The sequence below is a fragment of the Perca fluviatilis genome, chromosome 8 (genome assembly GCF_010015445.1).
Source record: "Perca fluviatilis chromosome 8, GENO_Pfluv_1.0, whole genome shotgun sequence".
NCBI lineage: Eukaryota > Metazoa > Chordata > Actinopteri > Perciformes > Percidae > Perca > Perca fluviatilis.
The window spans coordinates 21,303,749-21,330,804 of record NC_053119.1 but is presented as its reverse complement, the minus strand read 5'-3'; the positions used below and the strand labels follow the sequence as shown (position 1 = coordinate 21,330,804).

General features: G+C 37.3%; 3 protein-coding genes across 5 annotated transcripts; all 3 read right to left on the bottom strand.

Annotated features, from left to right (window-relative positions):
* Positions 1 to 11,374: 11,374 nt before the first annotated feature.
* bpgm (2,3-bisphosphoglycerate mutase) lies at positions 11,375 to 14,697 on the bottom strand. The gene is made up of 3 exons (XM_039808485.1): positions 14,566 to 14,697; positions 13,433 to 14,055; positions 11,375 to 12,992 (listed from the first exon to the last, which is right to left on the bottom strand). The coding sequence occupies exons 2-3, from the start codon at positions 14,031 to 14,033 to the stop codon at positions 12,817 to 12,819; spliced, it is 777 nt and encodes a 258-aa protein (XP_039664419.1). The 5' UTR covers positions 14,034 to 14,055; positions 14,566 to 14,697; the 3' UTR covers positions 11,375 to 12,816.
* A 946-nt stretch (positions 14,698 to 15,643) lies between these two features.
* Positions 15,644 to 20,156, bottom strand: LOC120563943 (troponin I, slow skeletal muscle-like). 3 transcript variants are annotated; one of them, XM_039808488.1, is made up of 8 exons: positions 19,973 to 20,156; positions 19,210 to 19,253; positions 19,072 to 19,078; positions 18,523 to 18,567; positions 18,257 to 18,388; positions 17,553 to 17,642; positions 17,233 to 17,406; positions 15,644 to 16,666 (listed from the first exon to the last, which is right to left on the bottom strand). In XM_039808488.1, the coding sequence occupies exons 2-8, from the start codon at positions 19,218 to 19,220 to the stop codon at positions 16,580 to 16,582; spliced, it is 546 nt and encodes a 181-aa protein (XP_039664422.1). In that variant the 5' UTR covers positions 19,221 to 19,253; positions 19,973 to 20,156; the 3' UTR covers positions 15,644 to 16,579. The 3 variants fall into 3 exon arrangements, with proteins under 3 accessions (XP_039664422.1, XP_039664423.1, XP_039664421.1); XM_039808489.1 differs by having other exon boundaries at positions 19,994 to 20,156; XM_039808487.1 differs by having other exon boundaries at positions 19,210 to 19,257; positions 19,973 to 19,996.
* Positions 20,157 to 20,501: 345 nt separating this feature from the next.
* LOC120563942 (troponin I, slow skeletal muscle-like) lies at positions 20,502 to 26,103 on the bottom strand. The gene is made up of 9 exons (XM_039808486.1): positions 26,011 to 26,103; positions 25,290 to 25,351; positions 24,425 to 24,455; positions 24,290 to 24,293; positions 24,097 to 24,138; positions 23,662 to 23,793; positions 23,450 to 23,539; positions 21,329 to 21,502; positions 20,502 to 21,214 (listed from the first exon to the last, which is right to left on the bottom strand). Exons 1-9 carry the CDS (start codon positions 26,016 to 26,018, stop codon positions 21,125 to 21,127), a joined length of 633 nt encoding a protein of 210 aa, XP_039664420.1. The 5' UTR covers positions 26,019 to 26,103; the 3' UTR covers positions 20,502 to 21,124.
* Positions 26,104 to 27,056: the final 953 nt, after the last annotated feature.

The following is a 27,056-nucleotide window of genomic DNA, read 5'->3' as shown; positions in this document are numbered from 1 at the left end:
TATATATATGTTTTCTTGATCAATAAGTACTTCCTGTTCAAACTAAGCTTAAACAAACTACCTAACCTTCTTTCCTGAATGGAGATGGAGACCCATGTATTCACTGGGCTACCCAATTTACAAGACAGCTTTATTTGAATTGTAGATGCTGGGCAGACATGATAGCACCAGTCATTCATCATAATAATCAGTGAACCCTTAACTCCCTCTACTCTTGTTTAGTGGAGGACTACTAAAACTCCATGACAACCCTCTGACATCAGACATGATGAAGTGTACATGTGAAATTCAGAAATAGATAAAACGTTAATTCTAGTATAAGGCTGCCAAAGTAAAAGTCTGTTTCTTCTACGAGTCTACAATTCAGTGTGCGTCTACACCAATCAATGTACAACCTAAAGCCTCTAATTAGGGTATAGTAAATCTATAATTTTGCCTGCACTGGTAGGAGGTCATTACCCCAAAGCGTAGTCACTGATGACCATATACATACTGTGTCAAATGACTATCTGTAAAACTCCTTTAGGCTATATAGCAAGAAATTAGATGCATAATCTTGAGTGTTCATAGATAAAATCTTAAATAAGTTGAGCGTATAGATGTACAGTAGATGTCATATCAACTTTTTGGGCTGAAGAATTAACCAGATGATTCAGTTTAAAGGTTTGAGAAGTGTTGTGTTAACACCTTTAGCCTTGCCAATTCCAAACCATTAAAACCCTTTATCAAATGATCTTTTTTCTTGACCACCTTGTTTTAGGTAAGAACGTCTGCCAGTAACTCTAGCCAACATATACAGTGCATAGGAACTCTGAAGTGTGGTTTCAGAAAGTTAAGCAATTCTGTCCCACTCAGAGAAGGAAGGAAAATGAAACATTTTAGTAAATCTGATGAAAATCATTCTCAAGTATTCCTTTTGTACACTCATAATTATAATATCCCAAATGGTAACAGTTTAGGAGAAGATATTAGTTTTGGACTGTGAAAAACAAATACCTGCTGAAATGCAGTCCATCAAACACATACATACAATGGATGGATTTCTTCTATTATATCTCTGCATGCAGTGATGACTTAAGATCATTTGCATAGTTTAATTATTTCACTGGATGTCTATTATGTTTTTTGAAGAACAATTGCTGATCAAACTAAACTACATTTTCTTTTACATATTTACTGTATAAAGAAATCAAATGTCCAACCAACTTCCGCTTAATATATGCCGACAGCCATTATGGTTGTAATTGATAATGTTTCAAAGTTACATAATGTGCTTTGCCCAACTATTACAAATAGAAAACTATCTTTGTAAAACTTCAGAATTCCATGTGAAATACGAACTCAAATGTGTTTTAGGGCCTAAACTATATCCTCTACTGTAAATCTACTGCATCCATACTGAACCAAGCTTGGCTGGCTATCAATTTCACATCTACTCACTGAAAAGGCATCAAACTGTTTTTTTTTTTTTTTGGCGGGAAGGGGGGGGGGTTTTTTTTTTTTTCTCTTCGCGCCCGCCCCACCCCCTAATTTGTTTTGGGGTTTTTTTTTTTCCCCCCCCTTTCCCCCATTTTTTTGTCTGACTTTGATATTTTATGTTGGTGGTGAAGGAAAAACACCTTCATTCAACACACACAGACACGCACACATGAACATACGCAAGCAAGCACGCACAAGCACGCTCACTCGCTCGCTCGCTCGCACACTCACGCACACACACACACACACACACACACACACACACACACACACACACACACACACACACACACACACACTTACTCATTTGTTTGACATTTGAGAACATGCTAAAAAAAAAATATACAGGGAAAATGTCTGGCCTGCTTCACAAGCAAACCATGTAAACCCTCTTATTCTATAACAACATACTAAATAATGCTGGGAATTGAGATGAAGTGAATTCACAGTACCCAGTCAAACTTTATTCCCTTTTTTTATCATCTGTGTTTTCTCTTCTCACTCTGATTCGACATACGTGCAATACATTTATGTCCCAAGCACTTTAGCACAGCTAGTGTTATTATTCATGATCCTATGAGGTTATGGAACACTTTACATTGTCATAAAAAGGGTCACTTCCGTATCATCCCTTTATTTAGTTAACATTATCTTCAGATCTGAAGTGGAGCCCACCAACAGTGAGCAGTCGGTCATCAGATTAGTTTTTACAATTGCCGACACCATATACAGTCACAAAGGCTTACAAACTGAATGGGCCAAAAGAGGCACTTTTCGAAAACATCCACTACATGGGTAACAAGACAGTTCGGAGTTTTCCTGGAAGATGAGGACACTGTTGTAGAAATCACTTCCCTGGAAAACAGGAAAGTGATTCGTTAAAACCCAAATATCTTACTTTTGGACAAAACATTTGAAGAGGTGGTTGTTGCTAGTTTATAAAACACAATGATCTACAGAGTCCAGAAATGAAGAGCTTAAAAAAACTAGTAGGAGAAAGAAAATGGACTGTTCATTTGTCTGTTCACCGTTTCAGCCCAGACTGATTTATCTCAACAACTAGGCTATTAGTTGCCTGGCATTGCCAGACTGATATGCAAGTGCAGAACAAATGAAATATGAGCTTGCATATTTGTCTGGTTTCCAGGCTAGGCTATTAGATGGATTGCTGTGAAAGTTGGTGCAGATATTCATGTTGCCCAGAGGATCAATCATAATACTGTTGGTGATCCCCTGACTTTTTATCTAGCAACACCAGCAGGTCAAAGTTTTCACTTATCCAGTGAAATATCTTAACATAATATATTAGATTGATTTGGACAAAACATTGTTCAGTATTACAGACATTACAGTAACCATTTATGGTTAGCTAATTATATTCCCATCAGCCTCAGCTGTACTTTGTGTCAAGTGCTGATTAGGAACATGCTAACATGTCAAACTAAGATGGTGCACATGGTAAACATACCTGCTAAACATCAGCATGTTAGCATTGTCATTATGAGCGTGTCAGCATTCTGAAGTTAGCATTTAGCTCCAGCGTTCACATGAAGACATATGCATATCATAATGACCACAGCAGTTGATTTTGTTACTGTTTTTAGCATCGTCATCATCACCATCATCTTTATGAGCAACTTCAGTTGTGTAGTGAGGTGTTTCATCACCACCCACATTTCTTATAAAAGCATTACATTTCACATTTTAAGTTATACTTTTCATCTCTAATCTATGGAATATAATTCCTCACACAGTCAAACATCAGACAAACTGTTATCCATCAGTCCCTCATAGCTCTTCTTATATGGGACCAATTAAGCTTCTAGGGATGACAAAGTCTGGCCTGTTTCAGTGCATTATGGACTCCATGGAGCAGTAGACGAGGACTGACTGACCTGCAATCCAGGCCTGTTTGGAGTTCTGCATTTCTAAAGTTGAATAACTCACCGCTCTGGCAGCTATACGAATGCCTGTCTTTCCCCCACTTTGTTAAAAAATGTAGATGCACACACCGAGACACACACACACACACACACACACACACACACACACACACACACACACACACACACACACACACACACACACACACACACACACAGTACAGATCCTCACTTTAATATTACAGCTGTCCCATCAGTCACCAGACAGGTGATTTGTATGGATTAGAGGTGTGTTGTTGGCGGTAAATTAGTCGCGCTCTATCAATGAAATAATACAAATTTGATTGATTTGATTTGTCCCATCTGGGTAAGCTCTCCCTTCTGATGTGATCAAAAGCTGGTGCAGCACCTTTTTTCTTTATACTTCTGCAGGGTCACTCTGCTCTCATGCAACTGGAAACTTGTCATTGGCTTACCAATGGCCAAGTGCTGCCCCTAACACTCACCAGACACTGCTCATGAATATTCATATCAACTAATCAACTGCACAAGAGGAGAAAGGCTGTGACAAGTAAACAAGTCTGGCTTTCTGCTGGCTGCATCTGACCGCCTAGCACAGATGTGAAATGTAGACTGTGTCATTCTGTCAAATGTCTAAATACAACATTTCAGTAATTCACAGCTAGATATCCAGAGCAAGTTTTATCTAGAGGTTCACATGAAACTATGACACATAATGGCTTTTAAATGACTAGACTGACCACTGGGAAATGCACTTGTTCGTTTTTTTTGACAAGAGTCAGATTTGAGGCAACTAGCCTACTCTCTGGTGTGTGAGTTAGCTGTAGAGCTAGAGCCATGAGGCAATAAGCTTAGCTTAGTTTAGCTTAGCATAAAGACTAGATGCAAGGGTAACAGCTAGCCTGGTTCTGCCCAAAGTTTAACAAATGTGCCTTCCAATACAATACAATAAGTAGTCACGTAAAGCACATACAAGTTTACAAATTAAGCAAAATTAAAGTTGTTAGCCCCACTACCAATCTTTATGCTAACTCACAGACATGGGACATGGGAGTGGTATCAATATGGAAAGAAAGCCAAGAGTTAAATTAACTTATTTCTCAAAATGTTGAACTGTTCCTTCAATAGACACAATTGCTGGCATTAAAGTAGCTGTTATGTTACATGACTGTCTCTCTTACCCCATCCAGGCAATGCTGTTATCTTCATAGTTCCTATACACTCACCTAAAGGATTATTAGGAACACCTGTAAGATTTCTCGTTAATGCAATTATCTAATCAACCAATCACATGGCAGCTGCTTCATTGCATTTAGGGGGGTGATCCAGGTCTAGACAATCTCCTGAACTCCAAACTGAATGTCAGAATGGGAAAGAAAGGTGATCTAAGCAACTTTGAGCGTGGCGTGGTTGTTGGTGCCAGACGGGCTGGTCTGACTATTTCACAAATCTGCTCAGTTAATGGGATTTTCATGCACAACCATTTCTAGGGTTTACAAAAAATGGTCTGAAAAAGGAAAAACATCCAGGATGCTGTAGTCCTGGGGGGGCGAAAATGCCTTGTTGATGTCAGAGGAGAATGGGCCGACTGATTCAAGCTGATAGAAGATCAACTTTGACTCAAATAACCACTCGTTACAACCGAGGTATGCAGCAAAGCATTTGTGAAGCCACAACATGCACAACCTTGAGGCGGATGGGCTACACCAGCAGAAGACCCCACCGACTACCACTCATCCCCGCTGAAAATAGGAACATGAGGCTACAATTTGTACAAGCTCACCAAAATTGGACAGTTGAAGACTCGATTTCTGTTGTGACATTCAGATGGTAGAGTCAGAATTTGGCGTAAACAGAATGAGAACATGGATCCGTCATGCCTAGTTACCACTGGGCAGACTGGTGGTGGTGGTGTAATGGTGTGGGGGATCCCTTTCGCCTTCAGAACTGCCTTCATTCTTTGTGTCATTGATTCAACAAGGTGCTGGAAGCATTCTTTAGAAATGTTGGCCCATATTTATAGGATAGGATAAAACACAGTATTAGTATGGTGTTCCTAATAATCCTTTAGGTGAGTGTATATACACACAGAAGCAATATATAGCACATATAAAACCTGATAACTGCAATAAAGCTACAACAAGTAGACAGTGAGAAGACACTTTTTTAACATCCAAACATCAGCTGTAGATGTTAAAACAAAAAATATTTTCTAAACCTGACATTCTCCTTGGTCTGTGTGTATTTCATTTATAAAAGTATTCTGGCTTAAGAAATTTCACATGGAGATTAGACTGTAATTACTATAATAATGCAGAGCTGGCCACAGCTGCAAAGTGGAAGAAAAAGCAGGTTTAAGGGAGTCTACTAAAAGCATGCAGGTTTCTGGCATATTTAGGGAAAAAATACTGAATATATGATGTGTTATATGATGTGATGTCTATAATTTGAAAGAATAAATACAGTTCATACTTAATACTGGAGGCATGGATTTATGAACCAGTCTTTCAGTATACTAATTGAAGTTAACTAGGTGACCTATCAAATGTGATTAATGGATACGGCTCTAAGAAAGAAACACGTTTTCTTTTGGAAGTATTTAATGCCAGTGTTGCCTATCAAAAGGACTTACATCACAGTAAGCCCACATGTAAGTCCTTTGTTTCTGAAGCCAACTAGGATTTAGCCTGAGAATTCCTCAAGTGGTCCACTGAAGGTTATAATAAGTAAATAAAACATTAGTGCTTGGTATGCAATACAAAAGTTAAAAGCCTTTCACTAAAAGCCCCATAATTACATCAATTGCATGGTACTTCATTGTGTCTTTATTCATCTTAGCATTATGTACACACCATGAGCTATTTGTATATTGTCTGGCTTTGACATTTTTGGCTTGATGATGGTGTCTTTACAGAGTGTTTGCCATTGTATTAATCAGACAACAAAAGGAGGCAGAGGAAAGTGTTCTGTTAAAGACTATTTCTAATGCATGATTTACATTTGGTCACAGTAAAGTCACAGTAGGAAATGTTCAGGAAAGACATGCAGGCAGCTGGATATTAGTAACTGTACAGCTCTCTCTCTCTCTCTCTCTCTCTCTCTCTCTCTCTCTCTCTCTCTCTCTCTCGAAATAATTCCAATACAATTTGCGGATGTAATAAGGAAACCAGAAAATCTAAAATGTGCTGCTGGCTCACCAGTTTAACTGACATTGTTACATCCACCATTTGTGGTATCTTTTATCTATTGTGCTTCCCAAATACCCATGTTGTATCTGTCTTTTACTAAAGCTAACTATAAAATATGTTCTGCGCTCAGTTTATTGCTAACCAAGCTAGCCATTTAACTAGCTCGCTAAGGCTAAAGCTAAGTCAATTTACTGTTGGGTTAACTGTCATGTATTTACTCTTATTACTTTTTACTCTTGTGGACTTTATGTGTAGTTTAACCATATTAATTGTAACATATTTGCTTTCTTGCTGAGAGTTAGTTAGATAAGAAGATTGATACCACTCTAATGTTTGTACGCTAAATATGAAACTACTGCCAGCAGCCTGCTAACTTAGCTTAGCACAATGACTGGAAACAGGTGAAAATAGCCTGGCTCTGTTAAATGGTTTAAAAAAAAACCCACCTATCAGCACCTCTAATACACATACGTATTGCAATATTACAGGAGGTTATGTGCCAGACTATTACTTTTCAGTACCAGTAACTTTCTGGAGCCTCTACTTGTTGCAGGCAAACAGATCCTGACCAAGAAATAGTCTGGCACATAATCCACTGTAAAACGGTCAATATGTTTTTTACACTTTGGTTTTGACAATACAACTAATTTTGACAGTTTATACTTGGAAATCCATAATCATCAATCACTATCATTGAATTTGTTCACAATCAATTGCTTCCAGTAAAGACTTTCAAAGGCCAACAGCTGTATTGGGAGCGTTTAGCTGGCTAAATAGCCGTGCACCTACAGGTACATAGTGAGAGTAAGATAGGCATAAACATGGCATATAATACTTATTTCATCAAGTACGGTACATCCTTTGTCATTTGAAGTTATTATACTGGTTAGTTGTAAGGTTGGGAATACAATTATGAATCTAATAAAGAGATTCAGTTGTTGCTCTCATTGTAATTTGCACAGAATAACAGTATCATCTAAATATACAAAATATACATTATACAATATACAGGTCCTCCTCCGACAACTCTACAGCTTAAAATCAGACACGGTTCTTGTTAAAAGATAAAGAAAGTGCTTCAATACACTTATAGATAAACAGTTATTAGAGAGGCGTTTACAATCAATCAAGAAGCTGCAGCAGCTTAGTCCACATGACCAAACATGGTATGAAAAAGTCCCAGACCAGGATACAAATTCCACACCGTTTACAAGTCACAACATACTGTAGTGGTGACCTTCTCTGCTGCTCATTAAAATGTTTGTGTACTGTACAGTTTGGTTAAAAAGGAGAGTGAGTTGTTTTGTGGTCAATAACCATTGACTGGTAAAGTGGAGATTTGGAAGCATCTTATCATCTCTATGCAGAGAGGCTAAACAGGACACTCACTCAGGCTCTTCAGCTCTCCACTCAGTGCTCTGCAGCTCAGCTTTGTTTTATTAAGCAAAAAGACACAAGACATCCATCATTAGCTGACAGGTGTACCTTAAAAAAGTGGAAAGTTGCTTGCTTGCTTGCTATATTTTGTCCTTGTTAACAACTTAAGAGTCTGAGTGAATGTTGAAACTGGAATAAAATATGTCTGGTGACACAAGAGGCTAAATTCATTCAAATTCAAAACTGAGATTGTGTTTCCTTCTCAACCGGGAGTCAATGGAAATAGATGCAGCTATGTGCACTCCCTGTTCTGCATCCCATCAGCTGAGATGGTGTACTCTGCCTCCTTTTAAGGAAGTACACAGGCAGTGTTAGTTGTAGTGTCCCAGCTTGGCAAGGTGCTAGGCCATGGACAGTGAGCATGGTTTACTCTAGAAAATACTTGCTGCTATACAAACTGTCAATCCAAGAATAACTTATTTCCATTGTGATTACTAATAATTACCTTTCCATAATGCTGCAGGGAGACAGAAAGTATGACTAGAAGGCAGATTGCCATTGTTACTGTCAATAAAACGAAACTCACTATTGCTGTTAGAAACTTTGTTATATTTTATAATATTATTTTTTTTTTAGTTTAGAATAGAACAGGAATAGGAACAGCTGGACAATTAAACAAAATAATCCAACTTCTAAATCATTCTAGTATTGAGGTGAGGAGTGTTATTTCTCCTTACAACTGCGTAGACTTGATGGCAGACTAATTGCTGATTAATGACTCCATTAATGTCAGAGACACAAAACACTTTAATTCACAAACTTTAAACGACGCCTTTTATAGTCTAACTGTTTAAAAAGGCCTCGGTGCTCTTGTTCACAGGACAGCTCAAATTTACAGGCACCATGCAGATAAGGGTGTTTCAATCAAGTTAATTTAATAAAGGGAACACAAGTCATTCACATCTAAACATGCCATTAAATACAAATCTGTGAACTCTTCTTCTTTGTATTGTTGTTTTAAGGATGTGTTTACATGTATGCTTGAACTCAAATCTCTCATAAATAACTTTTACACATCATGCACAAACGTTTCACTGTACGAACACAAATAACCAAGAAGGGGAGAGGATTATCTCGGAACCCAAACCTATTTCCAGTCCCCAAAGAGTCTGTGGTCATAAACTCACACACTCCAACACCATGTAGTTGTAGCCTTTATCTTCAATACCATCTAAGGAATAGAAGTCTGACTTGGCATGTCCACCACGGCAAACAGCTTTTCCACAACCAGACGTCTGCACAATGTATGAGTTACAGAAACCTAAGTTAAATTATAGTATTCGCTGCTGTGTTGGACACAGCAGATACAAGCCTCAAGGACACAGATTTGCAGGGGCATATGCCAACAAAATGCACGTTTCAGCTTACAATTACTTTAACCAGGTCCAACCTGCCTAATATAATTTAGTGTATGCAATTTGGATGCAGTGCCTACCCATTCTAATCCTTCTTCAGAAATATACTGATACAAGCTTTATTTTTTTCATCTTCCCAAGAATTTCTTGAGGAGTTAACTGAAAGCCCCATCCACTATAAGGAATTCATTATTGCATTAAATCAAGTCCAGTAACATTTTACCGGTATGTATATTCAAATGTTTTGATAAAAGAGTTATATCCAAAGTACAATTAAATTTCCCTCATGGGACAGTATTTTTGGTAAAACATACAGTACAGTAAAGAAGTGATTGCTGAATTATAGTATATATAGATTTTGTTCAGAGAATTAACATTTTCATGTCATTTTTCCAGCTGTTACTGTGCCTGAAGATGACCCTTCTAAAGCCAGAGCACACATTTGTACAAAAAAGAGGGGAGACATTTCAAGATCCTCTCCAGTCCTTTTAACATCTGTTCTTTTTGCTTATTCTCTGCTTTTTCTCCAATATTTTTTTAAAGTGAGATTCATGGTACATATATCATTAATTCACTTGCAACTTTTCAAACGCATAAATCTAATTTGAGACAGGTTCTATTCAGATTAAATCAGATGTAAAATATGTTTTACTAGGAGGATTAGAGGAGTGTGGGATCTATTTAACCTAAATTGTGTCAACATGTAAGTTATAGTCTGTTAAATGAAGAGCACGCGTTCCTGATCGAAACCAGCTGGTTAGGTTTAAGACTCATTAACGAGCCATACCCCTGCAGTACCTCGTCCTGACATCAAGTGATGTATGCAGACCAGCTCAACTTTAGCAGTCATAAGTGCCAGTAATTATCTGCTCAACTCTAATTACAAATCTCTAATTCTTCTATAGAGGTCACTCTAAATACAAAAAATAACATCCCTCTTTATCTGCATTAACTTAAGTTATGAGATAGCATCCACATCATCATCATCATCATCATCATCATCAAACTTACCAGGCCGACAGACCAAAGTGACTGTTCCTGCAGGAATCAGCAGAGGAGAGCAACCAGAGGTTTATAAGCACAGCATGCAGTGTAAATGCTCCGCCTGCTCAAGCTTGCAACTCAGTGATGCTCGCAGGGCTGACGTGTGTGTGTGTGTGTGTGTGTGTGTGTGTGTGTGGTGTGTATGTACACAATTCAACTTTAGGTATTTATTTAGATTGCAATGCAATTGATTCCTCTAGTTTATACACGGTTAATTATTTCTGAGATTAATAAACTCTTGGTAATATCAAACTAACGTAGGTTATATTAGGATATGGAAAGTCTGTCTGAGAAAATTACAAACTTTTGTTTCCTTTCTACATGATTTGGCACTACTAAATCATTTCATTTCATAATTTTCAAAGTTATTCATAAACAAGCTAAAGTCATCTTACATTCATTATCTTGCTGGTTGTGAATGCAGATTTGGTAAGAAATGTAAAATGACAAGTTTTCTTCAGATGCCTGACTGAAATGACATGCCTGGAATGATGCACATCTGCAGTACAAAATGTCTTGCCCACTTTGATCCACACAGTATGATGTCTACCAGGATGCATAGTATCATTGCTGCCACATAGATGGGAATAAGAATCATGTTAATCATTGTGTCCATTTAAGAGTGTTTCCATCCAATTAGAGGGTTTCTTCCTGGCTCAGCCCCACTGGTTTGGCCAAATTACAGAAATGGTTGGGAAATGAGGAGCCACTCCTCTGGATCCATCTGTGGTAGCCAAACAGACTCAGTTGTTTATCGTTTTCAGTGGGTTTATTGCGACCAGAATCAAAATTGCAGGCATATCTGTACTTCACAAACAGCATTGTTGTTTGTTTTCTAATTTGTTTCTGTTGCTCCATCACACAATTTATAACTATGTCAGTCTGACATCTGACTTGCCTTCCTGTTAAAAAAATGATCTACTGTCTGATAAAATGAATCTGAAATGAAATTGACACAAAACAGATAGAAAAGAATATTTTAGGAAAATTGTAATTCCCTTTTATTTCATCATGTAGACTCTCATATGTAAAGGTGTGAACAGCAGGGAAGACGTTAAATCACTTACATGAAATTACAAATATATCAGTTTTCTCCTCTTTAGTATCTTCAAATGCATGTTCTTATCTCTTTCCCCCGTTGACCTAACATACCAGCGTACAAAATAATAGTGGCAGAGAAACATGAGACAAAAATGATGCACAGTACAGTACACCTACAAACAAGAGACACAATACAACATACAGTACAATGAAGTAGCCTGTGCCACACACAGTAGTAACACATATGAAGTAAGATAGTGCGGGCTAGTGCTAAGACATAATGTGCAGACTCAAGAGTGGTTTGTAACATTTTTACACGTTATTAACATTACATAAGAGACATGAAAGTGCACGCACGTATGATAATTTAGAATTTAAAATGAAAAAAAATACTGCTTGTTTTTAACTATTTGTAACCAAGTTCAATTACCACTCACAGTTGTTGCATTTAATTAGGAAGGGGGTTAATTAAAAAGAATCCTCATAAATTCCCCCGAAAAGTGCAAAGCATAAACCAGTTATAATACCAAATAGCCACAATGTTTTCAACTCAAACTATTTGTCAAAGTAAATGTGCTGTTTAACCTCATAAAAAAACTTCAGCTGTCTTGCTTACTCTTACTGAGTAGGCAATAAGTATGAGTAACTCATATGCGTGGGACAGTAGAGGATTTCAGTGGTTTTGCATATTTACAGCATTTCTGTGGCTCACAATTATCCCATTCTTGGAATGAACAGCCTATAGCTATCAGTTTTTATGAGGTAAGATTTGTTAACGGAGTGCTTTTATTCTTAAATAAAATCAACACAAGATCTGTAGCAGAATTTGAGCACTACGTTAATAATGAAGGCACATGTTTAGATGCAAGGTAATATTCCTAAAGTTTATCAATGTAACAGAAAAGCATCTTTTCCTTCTGTCTAGATATGGATGTACTTCAAGATTTTTCAGCTTCACCACATTACTATTAATCTGCAAGGTAGAGTCAATTAGTGCATAAATAACCACTTTAGGGTCACCATACAGGCAAAAGTAGGGACAGTTAGCTTAAATATCAGTGCTTACACATAATACAACCATATAGCGCCAACATATTTACAGTACAGTACTTCCTCCTGTTCCTGTCAGACCAGTCTGACCTGTGACACACTTTCTGTATCCAGGTCAGGCCACTATTACACATACAGCCACTTCAAACCCATCCTTTAAATCTTATTAACAATTTGTTATTGTTATTGTCTGATGGTATACAGTATATTATTCTTTTCAAGTCTTCTCAAGAGTTTTCACTGTACATGTACCTAATAAAAGTAAGCACACGCAACCAGAACAGAGCTATGTTAAGTCTTACAGCCATTTTAGTGGATTCAAGTTGATGGTCTGGCTTTTCCCTGGTCCTCCACCTTTTTAATTGCTGCCTGAATCTTCGCCTGGTCTCCCAAGAGCTGTCGAGGTTTCACAGGCTTGAGGTTTTCATCCAGCTCAAGCAGCACTGGTATCCCTGTGGGTAAAGTCACACTGGCAATATCCTTATCCGATATACCTGTTGAAATAAGGACAGTAATATTAAGATCACACTAGACAAATTTGCCACAATCAGGCTTGAAAACTAACATGTATGAACGCTGTAATGAAATCCTGTTACAAAATGCTGCTTAATATTAAGTAACAGTCGATACGTGTTAAGTTAAGAAGTGTCCTGTGGCACAAGAAGCCTCCAAAGGTTATGAGTGTGATAAAAGGTCAGCATGGACATAATAGCCACAACCAAATGTAACATAAACTCACTGGCCTTTTTACATAAGTTCAACTTTCCATTTGTGGAACTGAAACATGTCCTTCCTAATTCAATGACTGAGAACTAGAAACAGCAGCCTGTAGAGTCCAGAAGCTGTTGCTGAATTCAACTGAATGCATTCACTGCACAATCACAAATGCTGAGAGAGCACTGTTTATATAGCTTGGGTCAGTTCAGTTGCATACCTTCCAGGTATTTCAGCAGAGCCCTGCAGCTGTTTCCATGAGCACTAATCAGCACAGTCCTGCCTTTCCTTATCTCTGGCACCACAGTGCTCCCCCAGTATGGCAGCAGTCTGTCCAACACCTCCTTTAGGCTTTCTGCTCGGGGAAGGTTCTCCTTTGGCACGTCACAAGTGGTGTATCTGCGGTCATTGTAGATTTCCAGGAAGTATGGGTGGGATTCATCAATCAGAGGTGGAGTGACATCATAGCTCCTTCTCCACAACTTCACCTTTTCCTCTCCATGTTGTAGAGCCATCTCCGCCCGGTTAAGGCCAATCAGGGAACCATAGTGGCGTTCGTTCAGTCTCCAGGACTTGACCACGGGGACCCACTCCTGACCCATAGCCTCCAGCACCAGCCATGCGGTCTGGATGGAGCGGCTGAGTATGGAGGTGAATACTAAATCGAACTTGTAGCCCTGCTCCTTCAGGAGCCTACCACAGTCCTGGGCCTCTTTCACCCCATCCTCGCTTAGCTTCTGGTCAACCCAGCTACAGAAACGGTTCTCTTTGTTCCAGGCCCCCTCCCCATGCCTCAGTAGAAAGAGTTTGTACTTGGACATCCGAAGCACCAGCAGCAGAAACCTGCACACGTTCAGCAGAAATGAACAGAAATTAACAATAAAGTTATGCAGTTAGTGATAACTAACTATATTATTGTAATACCATTAATCTTCAGTTTACAGTGTACTGCCTCACTTAGTCACAGGTCTGTGTGTCTGATTTGAGATCAGGAGCAGTAACGTTAACGTTAGAGGCAGATGCCAGCAAAAGGTTAGAGGTTGTCTTAAAAGAGTGACAGGCTAAAGGCAGACAGCTTCAGCAATTGCCATTTTTAACTAGCTTTATTCATAGGCTGGACACAAGAAAATGATGGATAACGTTAGCTAACTAGCTACTATGCAAATATTTAATTGGAAGCTGCTGCAGAGCTTATTAGCAAGCCTGAGAGGATGGATAAACGTGTTGCTATGCAAATGAGCGTTAGTACAGTATATATCATGGCCGCTCAGACCGAGGTAGACACGATCAACGTATAAAAAAAGAGTAACGTCATTTCAAAATGATCAGAATATTGTGAAAATGTCGTCTTACCCTGTTTGGGTTTTAAATCCGGCCAAAGAGTAGCTAGTTCAGTCGTAAGCGTTGACAGTATTGGTGGCTGGCGGCCATGTACAGCAGTTGTTCCCGTGAACGTTGATGATTGGCATTCCGTTCCTCAAATCAGAATGTCGCATATCACAAGTGGGCGTTACCTTCGTCAAATTGTATGCCCATATTAGGAGTGGTAGTAACTGCCAGGCACGTTCACCGTGGAGGAGGAGGGGGAAGAAGGGCAGTGACCGTCATCTCTCAACCATGGATGTATTGAAGAGGTACAGTCCGCTAGCTAGCTAACTGTTGATGTTTTGATTGTGGTTTACAGGACAGCAGTTTAAGACAACTGCATTTTAGGCAGAGGGAAGGGACAGTTTATGTAATGTAAGCTTGTATAACGTTGACGTTACCCACCTCAAACTATGCAGGTGTTCGGAAAACAGTGGGGAGAATGTAGCTATCAAACTTATGTCAGTGTTTAAGTTCTAAAGAACAAAAATTATCGTTTAACAACCAGTTTAGGGTAAATACTGCCACATTGTTGTTCACTCCAACATAATGTACATTAAAACTACTTCAAAAATTAACAGTTTTTGAATGTTTCATTTAAGTCAGGTTTTATTGTTTAAACCTGACTTCAATACATTTCATTGCTGCATTACTTCACACACTTGCCTTTGTCATTTAAAAGGACAAATTGGTTTATTGATTTAATTCCACATGAGATTGGATTTAACTTAGCTAACCCAACTAGGTCTCAACCCCAAAACGTAACGGTTCACCTTGAGGGTTAGGGTTAGGGAATAACATTTTGGCTCCAAGTGGCATGTACGTTTCTGTAATGTGACTCTACAACTATAACAAATAGGATTGGGCTATATAGATGATAATCCCATATCACAGTATATAGCTGTGTTTTATATATCAATACAAAAATGATTATATAGGCTAATACATTTTGGAAAACCAATTGAGAAATTGTAAATGGGTAAAAAACAAAAAAAACAGATGGCAAAAATGACAAGCTAATTGTTGCTAAATCATAACATATGTAATATTGTTATAAAACAGCCCATGATATTAGATTTGCAACATTTGCGCACAATAATGTAATTCACCAGAGATGTTAAAGGGAAAGCTACGACAGTACAAACTGTATGGCAAAAATCTCTGACAGTGAACAAATTTATGACGATACAGTATGTCAGACGATAACGTGATTCATATTAGTATAAGAATACACCGTGCTGTAAAGGGATGAACAGCATTCCAGTTTAAGACACAGAGGATCATTCTTCTCTGAGCAATGTCATGAACATTTTTATTATTTGATACACAATTTATAACACTGCTTCTCATCATAATTACTTAGTTTAATGCCACATTCATTTTCCAGGATGCTCACTTTATTTGACTCCATGAACAGCTGACTGCCAACCGTAGCTGCCCCTGGAATGTGTATTCTCTCAATCCAACAGAAACATTGTTTTTCTTGGGAAAGCACACAGATACACAGAAATGTTCATGTTTTATGTTGTCATCTTACTGTAGGCCATGTTTCAAAAGACCCTTTTGTTGGCAATACAGGCAAAGTATAAATTGTACAAATGTTGATAACTGTAGACAAATCTGTCTTTTCTTTGTCTTGCCTGTTGTATATTATTGTAGCTTTATAGCAGAGTTCAAAAAGTAAGATCATAACATTACTAGAGGTGAGCCAAAAGTGATATTGTGTTCATTAATTCATATGGAAGCTAAACACTACAAAAGCAATACAGTGCTATAACAGTATGTTTTATCATAATCCATCAGACATTATGTAAAACAACTATATGTATTATATGAATTATCATAAAGGTAAACACGTTAACTTTTGTCATTTTCACAACCTACTTGTTAACCTGGTCTTCATGTCATTCACTGTCATTATAAAGTGAAAAACAGTCTTATGATCCACTGGTTCCACCTGTTTTAGAGCAGCAAATCTTTATAAAGTAATTCAACACAAACTCTACTGCCCACTATTAAACAGCTTCTTTCTGCCCTCCATACCAGACATGGCGTCCACGTTCTTACGCCAGTCAGTCACTTCCTCTTTCTGTGGGGTGAATAGATGATGATTTTGAATCAACTCAGTATAATTAAAACATGAGTACTTGTAGTCATTTTGTACACCACAAATAGGCATACAACATAGGGGAATATAGGAATTCCTGCTTGTTAATATTAAAAGAAGAATGATATTCCTGCACTAAACAGTGTACCCTCCGAACTGTACTACTGCATTCTTACTTCCTCTTTTTTGCAACAAATTAAACCCTTCTTAGGTTGTGTCAGTCTAAGTTTTAGTTCATTTAAAAGCATTTTACCAGTGCATTTTCTATCTTTAGCTTTGGCATCCTAGATTCAATCTGCTACTAGGTCAGCAATCAGATTTTTGTCAAAGAGTTCAAATGAAACCTGCACTCTTGATGCAAACAATGTGTAATGATGATGCAGTGGTAGTCTATTTAATCAAAACTTCCAAAGCTTCCTTACCAAAACTCAGACTCTCGAAATCAGCACTAATACTACAGTAAGTGGACTATTCTCAATGAAAAAAGTGAATTGAGTTAAAGTGACACCACATAATATTATTTGTGAGTTGCAGCCAGCAGCCCTTACCTTCTCCTCCTCTTTCTTCACAGTCTTCAGGTTGGCCTTGAAGTCCACAGACTCTTTGACCTTAGAGCCCAGCAGAGCTCCCAGCATGGCGTCAGCAGACACCCTCACCCTCTTCAGGGCCGGTCTCTTCATCTTGCCCTTCAACTCAAAGATCTTCTGAGACAGGTCTTGTATCTTTTTCCAACACAAATGACAAACCAACCCTCAACATTACCTTAAAATCTTCCAAATCCCAATGAATATTGTTTACATACAGTATGCATCCCTTAAATTTGTGTAAAAAAGTATAGAACTCAAATGGTCATTCACATGTTACATACCTCCATATTATTTTTCGTCACTTTAGAATCAATGTTGTACCGCTCTTCATCAACCACATCAATTTTCTGGTGTAGCTCTTTGCAAAGATTCTGTGGACAGAACCCTTTAGTGTATTAGGCGTTTAAGTACCAATTTCCGAAATTTGTTTGACTGCAATTGGTCCGGATAACTTCATTGACACACACTAAGAAACCATGCACAGAGACAGTGCAAAATGTGTACAGGCAGTGTACCATATATAATACCACAATATTGATTAATATAAATACATGTTAATTTGTATGATCTGTAGATTAATCCAAGGACTTTGCTGTGGATAGTTTTCATTGGAAGTATTTTCTAATGGTTCCTATTAAAACTGACATTGAGGTCTGCAGATTATTCTGACTGACTGAGACATTGTTCTTGGCAGGAGACATTGCTGTTGAGGTTTTTTTAATGCAATTTTTTTAAAGCTTTAAGCACCGCAAACTCAATTTCATTCACCTCGATTATATATAGGTGGCAGCAGAAGTCTCAGTGATAGATATCTCAAAAACCAAAAGTAATTGCTTGCGGCCAGTACCACAAGGAGGAGGTGGGGAAAAGTAATTTGCATAAAGTGTTTAGACAGTTATGTGATTTAATGTTGACTTCCTTTAGAGCCAAAACCAACAAATCCTTATGTGGATTAAAATGCTTTAATGATAAATTATGAATCTACCTGTAGATCCTGCAAAGACAGGCCTGACATTTGCAGTTGTGGGACTCTCTCAGCGAGGGTTCTCTCTCGTTCATCTTTTCTGACTTGCTTTTCATTGTCCAGCATAGTCATGGCCTTCTTTAGCAGTTTGGTCTGGAGCCGATACAGTACACGTACAGAATTACACCTCAGTCAACCAGACAAATTATTATTATTATTAATTTATTATCTTGAACAAGAGTTTTACAGTACTACCCAAGACTAACACACAGTTACACATAAAATACCTTCAGGAACAGTCTGCGCGATGCAGTGATCTTTGGCTTTGGTTTCTGGAAAAGAAGACGTTATACGTTTCAGAATACTGGCAAAACATTTCAAATATCCAACATTCATTTTTCTGTAGTGTTTTGCACATTAGTCATGTCATGGTCATGTCACAAAAATTACATAATGAGTAGAATATGACTTCATCCTTTGTCTTTAACTTTTTTTTCTTGTGATTATATTGTGTAAAAAAAAAAAAAAAAAATTATATTATAATGTGTATATATATATATATATATATATATATATATATATATATACACATTATATATATATATATATATATATATATATATATATATATATATATGTGTAAAATAAGTGTTAAATCAGTCAATTCCACATAAAGTCAAGGCACATATTTGTGGATTTGGAGTGCAGAATATGTACAACAATTCTAATAATCCAACTCAAGTGGAGTTTTTAGTCCTACAACTGATGCAATGAATTCATAACTGAAATTATATTTCAGATGTTTTAGTCTGTCTGTTACAGTATAATCAACTCACCGAAGACCTATCCAGTTAGGAAAGCGGTGTCCATATTTCAAGAAGAGAAACAGAAAAGGTGCAATTACAATTCTCGAATTTCACATACTAAAATTTGAATCACTGTGCGGTGCAAGTAAATGAAACATGAGTACTTACCCTTCAGACATGGTTGCAGTTGTATGTGTCTCCCCCTATTAAATCTATCTTAAAAAAAGAAGACTTTTTTTTTTTTTTTACAATACAATGCACATACAGAAAAAAGCTCAATTCATCACATCTGATTGAGAAATCGTACAGTATATACTATAGGTTGCTTCTCCATAGCAGGGAACACAAACAATCTATGACATTGTCTAAAGGTCATTGGCTAAAAAATACTTTCTCAAACAAAGACAAAAATACTTGTTTTAAATTAGCAAACACGTAATCAATCAAGACCAAAAAGGACAGGATTCATGTTGTTTTTTGTCATAAATATTGTTAAATATAATAAATATAACTTTTCATTTAATAAGCACAAACTATTTCAATTCCAGATCATTACATTAAAATGACACTACAACAGTATAAGCAATGAGAATAGGTTGCAAAGAATAAGAAGAGATAAATCAATTCCACGTGTTATTTCTAACTTGAGCCAGCTGAAAAAAAAAAACTCTCCTCCCTGACTCACATGTAAAGAGGTTCCTTTCTTAAATGAGATAGCTTTAATTTGATTTAAAAAATTACTTTCAGTTGTATGAAATAATAACTACATTACGATAAATGCTGTTTTGGGGTACAAAACTCAGCCTTGTTTTTTAATGTTGATAAATGTATTATGTTTTCTCAATTTTTAGCACGAGTATTGTAATAAAAAGCCTTCATTTGTTATTTCATCCCTTCGTGTTCTGTAATTTTTCAAAATAATATTCCTTACCTTATGGTGACAAATACTCACAGGCGTCTTTTTCTGAGACGAGAAGGGCAGAATCAGGGTGGATATATAGATTCCAGCGCTCATGTGAGTGGCTCACTAAAATAGCCCCCCTGTCTTCACCATTCTTGCACTGTGCCTCTTATATCCAGTATGTATGAGGTGTGAAATCTTACTGGGACTGTCCACCTGTGATGCTTTCTTAGTTTATCCGTCTCCTCAAGAAGGACAGGGGCAAAGTTTGAAGGAGCTTTACTCCAACATTATGTGTGTAAAATTAAAGTTGATCCCACATACAATCCAAGGTGATTAATGAATTACAGTGGGGCGCCCTGGTAGCTCACCTGGTTGAGCGTGCACACATGTACCAAGGCTCATTCCTTAACGCAGTGGCTCGGGTTTGAGTCCAACCCGTGGCCCTTTTCTGCATGTTTTCCCCCCTCTCTTTCCCCCCTCTCCTGTGTCAATCTGTCCTCTCAAATGAAGGCCAAAAAAAGACCAAAAATAATTACACAGTGGAGGAAAACAATGGCAGGATTGGGATTTTTTTATTTTTTTATTGAGAGAACACTTGTGGTTTCATGTTTGGATCACGTCCATGAACCAAATATGAAGATAACATGCTTTCACTGCAATAACCTTAGCAAAGACTGCAATAATAGCCAATACATTATGAATGTCTGACAAGTTGGATGGCAATAAATTACAGCACATAACACACTAGCAGTTGTTAATTAACAAGGGACAAATAAGTATGTTTCTCCACAGTCCCCACATTAGACTGTAGGTCTGAGTATCCTGTGATTGTTTGAAATAGTTATGCTGCCATCACAAGGCTGCAGAGGAGAACTTCTGCAAACAGTCACTGCATCACTAATACAAAGCAGTTAATGACAAAAAACTGACGTATATTGAGTCAATATCAGTGTAATTAAAATTTTCTGAAAAATAATAATTTAAAGAGCACTATAGCCTATAGTCATATAATCAATATATGTTGTCTTCCCTTTATTTCTATAAGATTACAAAAAGCAAGACTATGCTGGTTTTAAGGGTGTTTGTCCTACCTGCAATTCATAAATTGATTTAGTATAGGTAGGATTAAGGTTAAGAATTTATTATAGGAAGATCTCTTAAACAAAAGTAAACGTTTCTTTAGTTGCCGGAGGCATCAAACAGCTTCTTCCTGCCCTCCATACCAGACATTGCCTCCACATTCTTACGCCAGTCAGTCACCTCCTCCTTCTGTTGGAAACATAGCATATCACAGACAAACAGACAAGATAAAACAGGTCATTTTGACCAAAAACAGTGGTTACCTGAAGGTTTTCGTGACCCTAAAGCAAAAGCCAGGCTTACCTTTTCCTCTTCCTTCTTGACCGTTTTGAGGTTGGCCTTGAAGTCGATGGACTGTGAGTGTTTGGAGCCCAGCAGAACACTCAGCATGGCTTCAGCTGAGATCTTCACTCTCTTCAGGGTTGGCTTCTTGAACTTACTCTGAATCTCAATGATCTTCAGGTTCATGTTTTCAATCTGTCCGGGGGAGTCAATTGAAAGAAAGGATTGTGCTATTGCTATTCTACCATTGTGAGTCAAGTACACCATATTACCCTCACTGCTATTTATTTATTTATTTTTGTGTTCATTTATATGAACACAATGTAAAGGAAAAATCCCAAGATTCATAAATTCTTCCCCACCAGTTCACTTTTTCAAATCCATATATGGATTTATGACAATTTATCAATAACACATGTGTAAATAATCCAAAACTGTGAGCAAATGTTATGTAATGTCCATTTTTCTGGAGCTTTTAACCAAAGCTTGCAGTCTTCCTCAGCTGATGTGGTTTACTCAGATGAAGATGTGGTTAAAAGTTAATAAGTATACTTTTCTAAATTCTTTAGATTTTGTTGTGGATAACTGTATACTATACTTTTCTAAAATGTTTAGGTGTACGGAACAACTGTCTGTTTGTTTTAGTAATTTCTCAAAAGATAGCAGTTCTTTTAAGATTGTACCAACCATACAAACACTCTACACAGTAACACTACTACTTTACAAAAAAAAAAGTAAAGCATATTTTAACAATTACTGGAGAAAAATAAATACAATATGCAAAGAAAACAATTGTTAACAGCTACTTTAACCTATGTTTGATAATCTGTGGTTAGGAAGTACTATGTGATTGCTCAATACCCCATATATAGCGAATCTCGCCCAAATTTATTATTGGTCTAACCCTAATATAGAATATAAATGTAGCTGTGTCTGGTTTTGTGTTTCATTATATCAGTGCAATTATCAGCTCCAAACAAATTAGCAGTTCATATTTCACTGCCGTGTTTAAAGTGATGGTTCGGAGTAATTCACCCTAGGGTCCTTTGCACCATGACCTCTAGCCAAACACCCCCCCAGAAGCTTTTTTCACCTGGGTCGAACATTGGGTCAGTTAGCTAGAGTAGCGTTATCAGCTGAATAGCTTAGCGCAGGGGCTAACGGACCCACGTTTGTATCTTGTAAGTTACCCCACTAATAATGCCCGAAATGATACCAAACGTCTACAAGTAGTACAAATAGGTTATGCTCTCATAAAACGATGGATTGGAAAGTTTGTAAGTACACCAGAAGTTTATGAACACTTGCCTGCTCTCTTCAGCTCTCTGTTGTTGCTGTTGCTACCTGCAGTTAGACGAGTGCTTAGGGCCGTCTACAAATTACTACACCGAAAAGAGTTACAACAAAAATATTTATTAATTCAATGATTAAATAACGTAATGTCTCCAAACTTACCTCAATTATTACTTGTCTCCTGCTAGTTATACTACAGCACTTACTTAAAATTTTTTTTTTAATTAATACATATTTTTGTTGCATCTCTTTTCGGTTGTTATGGCTGTAATTTGTAGAGCGGCTTAGGCTTTCGCAGACAACAACAACAGAGAGCAGAAGCCAGCAGGCAAGTATTATTTACATATTGGTCACTTTCAAACTTTCCAATCCATCGTTTATGAGAGCATAACCTATGTTATACAACTTGTAACGTTAGTATCATTTCGGCATAATTATGTGGTAACATTTCAGCCAATATCCAGCAATATCCCAATGTTAGACCCAGGTGAAGTAGTCGTTATAGACGTGGGCTCCTCTTTTTTAGCTGCCAGTTGAATAATGTGACTCTTGACTTATTATGGAGCCTTGTGGGCTTAAGACAAATCTAAAATGTTCTATTCCCTCTGAGCTTACTGTTGATGTAAGACAGAAATATGAACTGTGTTGAGTCACTGTTTGGTGCTATAACAAAGCCACAGAGTGCATCAGGCTTCATGCATAAGATTCTGTTGTATGTCTTTGTGCTGCCACTTGGAGTCAGTGTTTGTTTACTTTCCGCTCTTTCATGTTATGACCACGTCTTCGTTGTAAAGACATGGGATGCAGTAACCTTACAAACATTTCCACATGCATTGATAAGCAGCTCACCTCTTTGTCGTTTTTGGACACCTTGAGGCCGATATCATACCACTCCTCATCTACAACATCAATCTTGTGGTGCAAGTCTTTGCAAAGATCCTGTAAAAAAAGTAAAAGACACCCCCTAGTGGTATCAGAATAAAATAATAAACTAAAATAGAAAAAAATATACAGTATTAGTTAGAGAGGGTGTACTGGAAGATTTGAATAAGGTTAAATACCTGAAGCTCTTGCAAAGACAGACCAGACAGATTTAGAGGAGGAACTCGTTCTGCTAGAGCAGCTTCTCTCTCCTTCATCTTCTGCTCCTTCTCCTCCTGCAGCATCTGAGCAGCGACTGCCAACAGTCTAATCTAAGGAAAACAATCAAAATATTTTTTTTTTTTTTCAATGTATTGGAATCTCTAGACCAAATAGAGCAAAAGTCTACATACATACCAAACAATTTCATTAATTGACATGTTAACCAGGAGTATGATACATACTTTAATAAAAATATGTATTCATAAATAACACATGTAAATACATAATGCAATTCTAAATAGACATCAACCAGTTGTCTGTGGTTTATACAAAGTTATGCACTCTAACATCTTAAGTCAAATTCTTCATAAAAAAATAGATTCATAAAACATCTCAGACAAAGAAGAATTTACCTTCAACCCCAGCCTTCGAGAGGAGGAGATCTTTGATTTTTTCTATAAGTTTACACATAAAGAAAATCATTTAATACCACCCATATATACAATATATGGACAGCACATTTGTAAATATGATTTTTTAAATTGCATTAATAGACAAATAGTGGCTGAGAAAGGGGCGTTAAGATGATGTATGATAGGTACTCACAGATCTGTTGGGGCGTTAACAAAAGAAAGAAATTATATATTAACATAATGAATATCAATACATAGTTTTACAGTATACAGTACCTTGAAGCTACCAGTGAACACATTAAAACAAACCAGAACTGATAATACTCACTGATCAGCCATGATTGTCTCAAATTCCCGCTCTACAATTGGAAAAGTAAAAGAAAATGAAACGTCTCTTTGCAGAAAATGGAAACAGAAATCTTTTACTTTTAACACATTTTCAATTGAGCTGTACGCTGAAGACTGATGATCTTTTTAACCTCTCTGGTCAAAGTATTTCACCCACTCCAAACATTCATTGGCCCATTAAAGCTGCACAGTTATTTATGTTCACTGAACATAAATAACTGGTGCAGTTGGGTTGGATTGAAAAGCGGATTGGAATATTTTATGAACCAAACTGTTGTAGTACACATTTTGCTTTCATCATCAAAGAATAATATAGATGGACTTTTTTTTTTCTCCTCATTTAAATGAAAAATCTGGAGAATTCAATGTAATGCTATTACAAATGTGTAACTAAATTAAATAATAGGTTAAGTTCAGACTTTGATTTGCTGTTTCATATACATGCATTAGTACAGGATACAAACAATAAGGATCCAAACAATAATAACAAAAATTACTATAACTTTAAAAGCACTTCTGTCATATGCAAAGTTTCAAAGTGCTGGGTCAGTGGTCGTGTTAACATAACTCACAAGAGTCTCTGCATAGGTGACAAAAAAGGTGAATGGCCAGATAATCCACAGGCATGTAAACTGACAATGTTCAACTTGATCACGATATCCAATAACCACAAAGTAAAGACAAGACACTACTCTGAATTAGACTTTTTAGTCAACTGTTAGTCATTGTTTTAAACTTGTAGCATGCTGAGAAGTTATTCCTTATTTACACATCTCAGTTCAATGCCTCAACATGCCTACCACACCAAGTTTACTCTTAGTACCAGAATATAAGCAACTCTGTACCTTCTTGAAGGCGAACAGCTCCTTGAGCCTCCAAACGTGTGAGGGAGTTAGCAATCGACTTTCTGAGGGAGAAAATTCTATCAGATTTATAGTGTCAGTGCAGAGTGTGAACGGCTCACTAAAATAGACTCCTGTCTGTCCACCAACAGTGACATTTACTGTTGCACATAGCATCTCCACAATATCAGACAGGAAAGGAGGTAATAAAACTTCATTTATGGGCTTAAACATTTGGGTATCTTATGTACTTTTAACAACACCTGTTGTTGCTGGAGGTGACACTGACAATTTAAAGAGGCATTACCCACTGACCGACATTAATGCTGGGCCAGTGTCACACATTCACATTTGACCGGGGCCAACTTGTTAGAGTTTGGATCAAGTTGTTAAGGAGTCCAACTGAAGGAAGAAATCAACCTAGCGTGTCAGCATGCACTTGTTCTGCTTCTTTATTTTTAGAACAAACAGCACAGTCCAAATGTGAATCTGGACCATCTGAAGATGTCCATCTATAGGCATCTAATAGTTTCACCAACTGAGACTGAAGAGGTTTTAAACAAACATATCGCACATCTGCCTTTCTAGCGACCACATGCTATTGCTTTGTTCATGTCAGTTAGAAAATTCATTAAAAAAATACACTTTGAAAACATTGAAAATTAATGAAATTATGATTTTTTTTTTGAGAACTTGAGAGTTTTAAAAATGATTAGTTTCATACCCTTGCATCAGTTCGAATGGAGTACTTTTCTTACTTTCACCAAATCGTCAGAAAAGTAAGAAGCATTTTCATGTCATCTTCTGTCCACCTTGCTTGCATGTGTGTGATGGCAGACTCTAATAGCCTGATAACATTGCAGGACCACCTTTGAGGTAAGAACTAAGCCAAAGTTAGTCATGTTTTATTTAGGGGAGCAGAGGAACAAGGACAGGTGCTGGTCAGGACTTTGATGGTTTGTAAACTGAGCCAGCCAGAGTTCAATCTGCGTCATTGTTGTAACAGGGAGTCAAATGGCTCAAAGTGCTGCGACTTATGCCTCACGTAAGGATATTTGGGCAGCGAACGATTAAACATGAATAATGGAGTATAATACCATGGGGTCAAATACTATTTTCAGATCACTTCTTGTAGTACCCTGAAGAAGGCCATTTTGTGCCGATTCACGTGGGTTGCTGCCCAGTTCTATTTTCAATGTAAGATTTCGATATTAACCAGCCATTTAAATAAAGGCTTTTTAATTTTTTCACAAGAAGAGTGGCTTGGACCTTTTTTCTCTTTTGAAGTTTTGTGTTCCCTTTCCAAAGAGCACCTTCATGATTTGTTTTTAACTGTCAAGCACCCCAGACTTTTTTTCTTCTTCACTTCTTGTAGTAGTTGCTTTAAAGGAGTATTTAAACAATTTAGTATTGCATTTTTACACAAGAGACTAATTAGACTGGACTAGAATGGTCAAAACTGATGCAGAAGAGGCCGTTAGTCTCTATAATGGGTCAAACTCCAAGAACACTGGAAGCCTACATTTCCCATATTGCATCTAACAGCATCTACTTATTATGTTGCATTCACACAATATCAGCAAAACCTTGGGAGTGTTCATGCTTGATTACCTCCACTGCTAGCCTTGTATTCACATCAATCAGATACTTCTGTGGTCTTATGTATTAAAATCAGTTTTTCAACAAGTGAAACGGATACAAAACAGCGTATAGCTTCTTTTAAATTCAATGAATTGATTGTATAAGGGTTTATATTGCATTTCTTTTTAG

What these genes read in the sequence shown, in the direction of transcription:
- bpgm (XM_039808485.1), bottom strand. Translation starts at nt 14,033, where the DNA reads ATGTCCAAGTACAAACTCTTTCTACTGAGGCATGGGGAGGGGGCCTGG. An exon ending in TCTGCTGAAATACCTGGAAG is followed by an intron (nt 12,993 to 13,432) that starts GTATGCAACTGA and finishes TTATTTCAACAG; the next exon opens with GTATATCGGATAAGGATATT.
- LOC120563943 (XM_039808488.1), bottom strand. An exon ending in CGCGCAGACTGTTCCTGAAG is followed by an intron (nt 18,389 to 18,522) that starts GTATTTTATGTG and finishes TATCGGCTCCAG; the next exon opens with ACCAAACTGCTAAAGAAGGC. An exon ending in TGAAGAAAGAGGAGGAGAAG is followed by an intron (nt 16,667 to 17,232) that starts GTAAGGGCTGCT and finishes TTCACCCCACAG; the next exon opens with AAAGAGGAAGTGACTGACTG.
- LOC120563942 (XM_039808486.1), bottom strand. An exon ending in CTCGAAGGCTGGGGTTGAAG is followed by an intron (nt 23,794 to 24,096) that starts GTAAATTCTTCT and finishes TGTTTTCCTTAG; the next exon opens with ATTAGACTGTTGGCAGTCGC. An exon ending in TGTCTTTGCAAGAGCTTCAG is followed by an intron (nt 23,540 to 23,661) that starts GTATTTAACCTT and finishes CTTTTTTTACAG; the next exon opens with GATCTTTGCAAAGACTTGCA.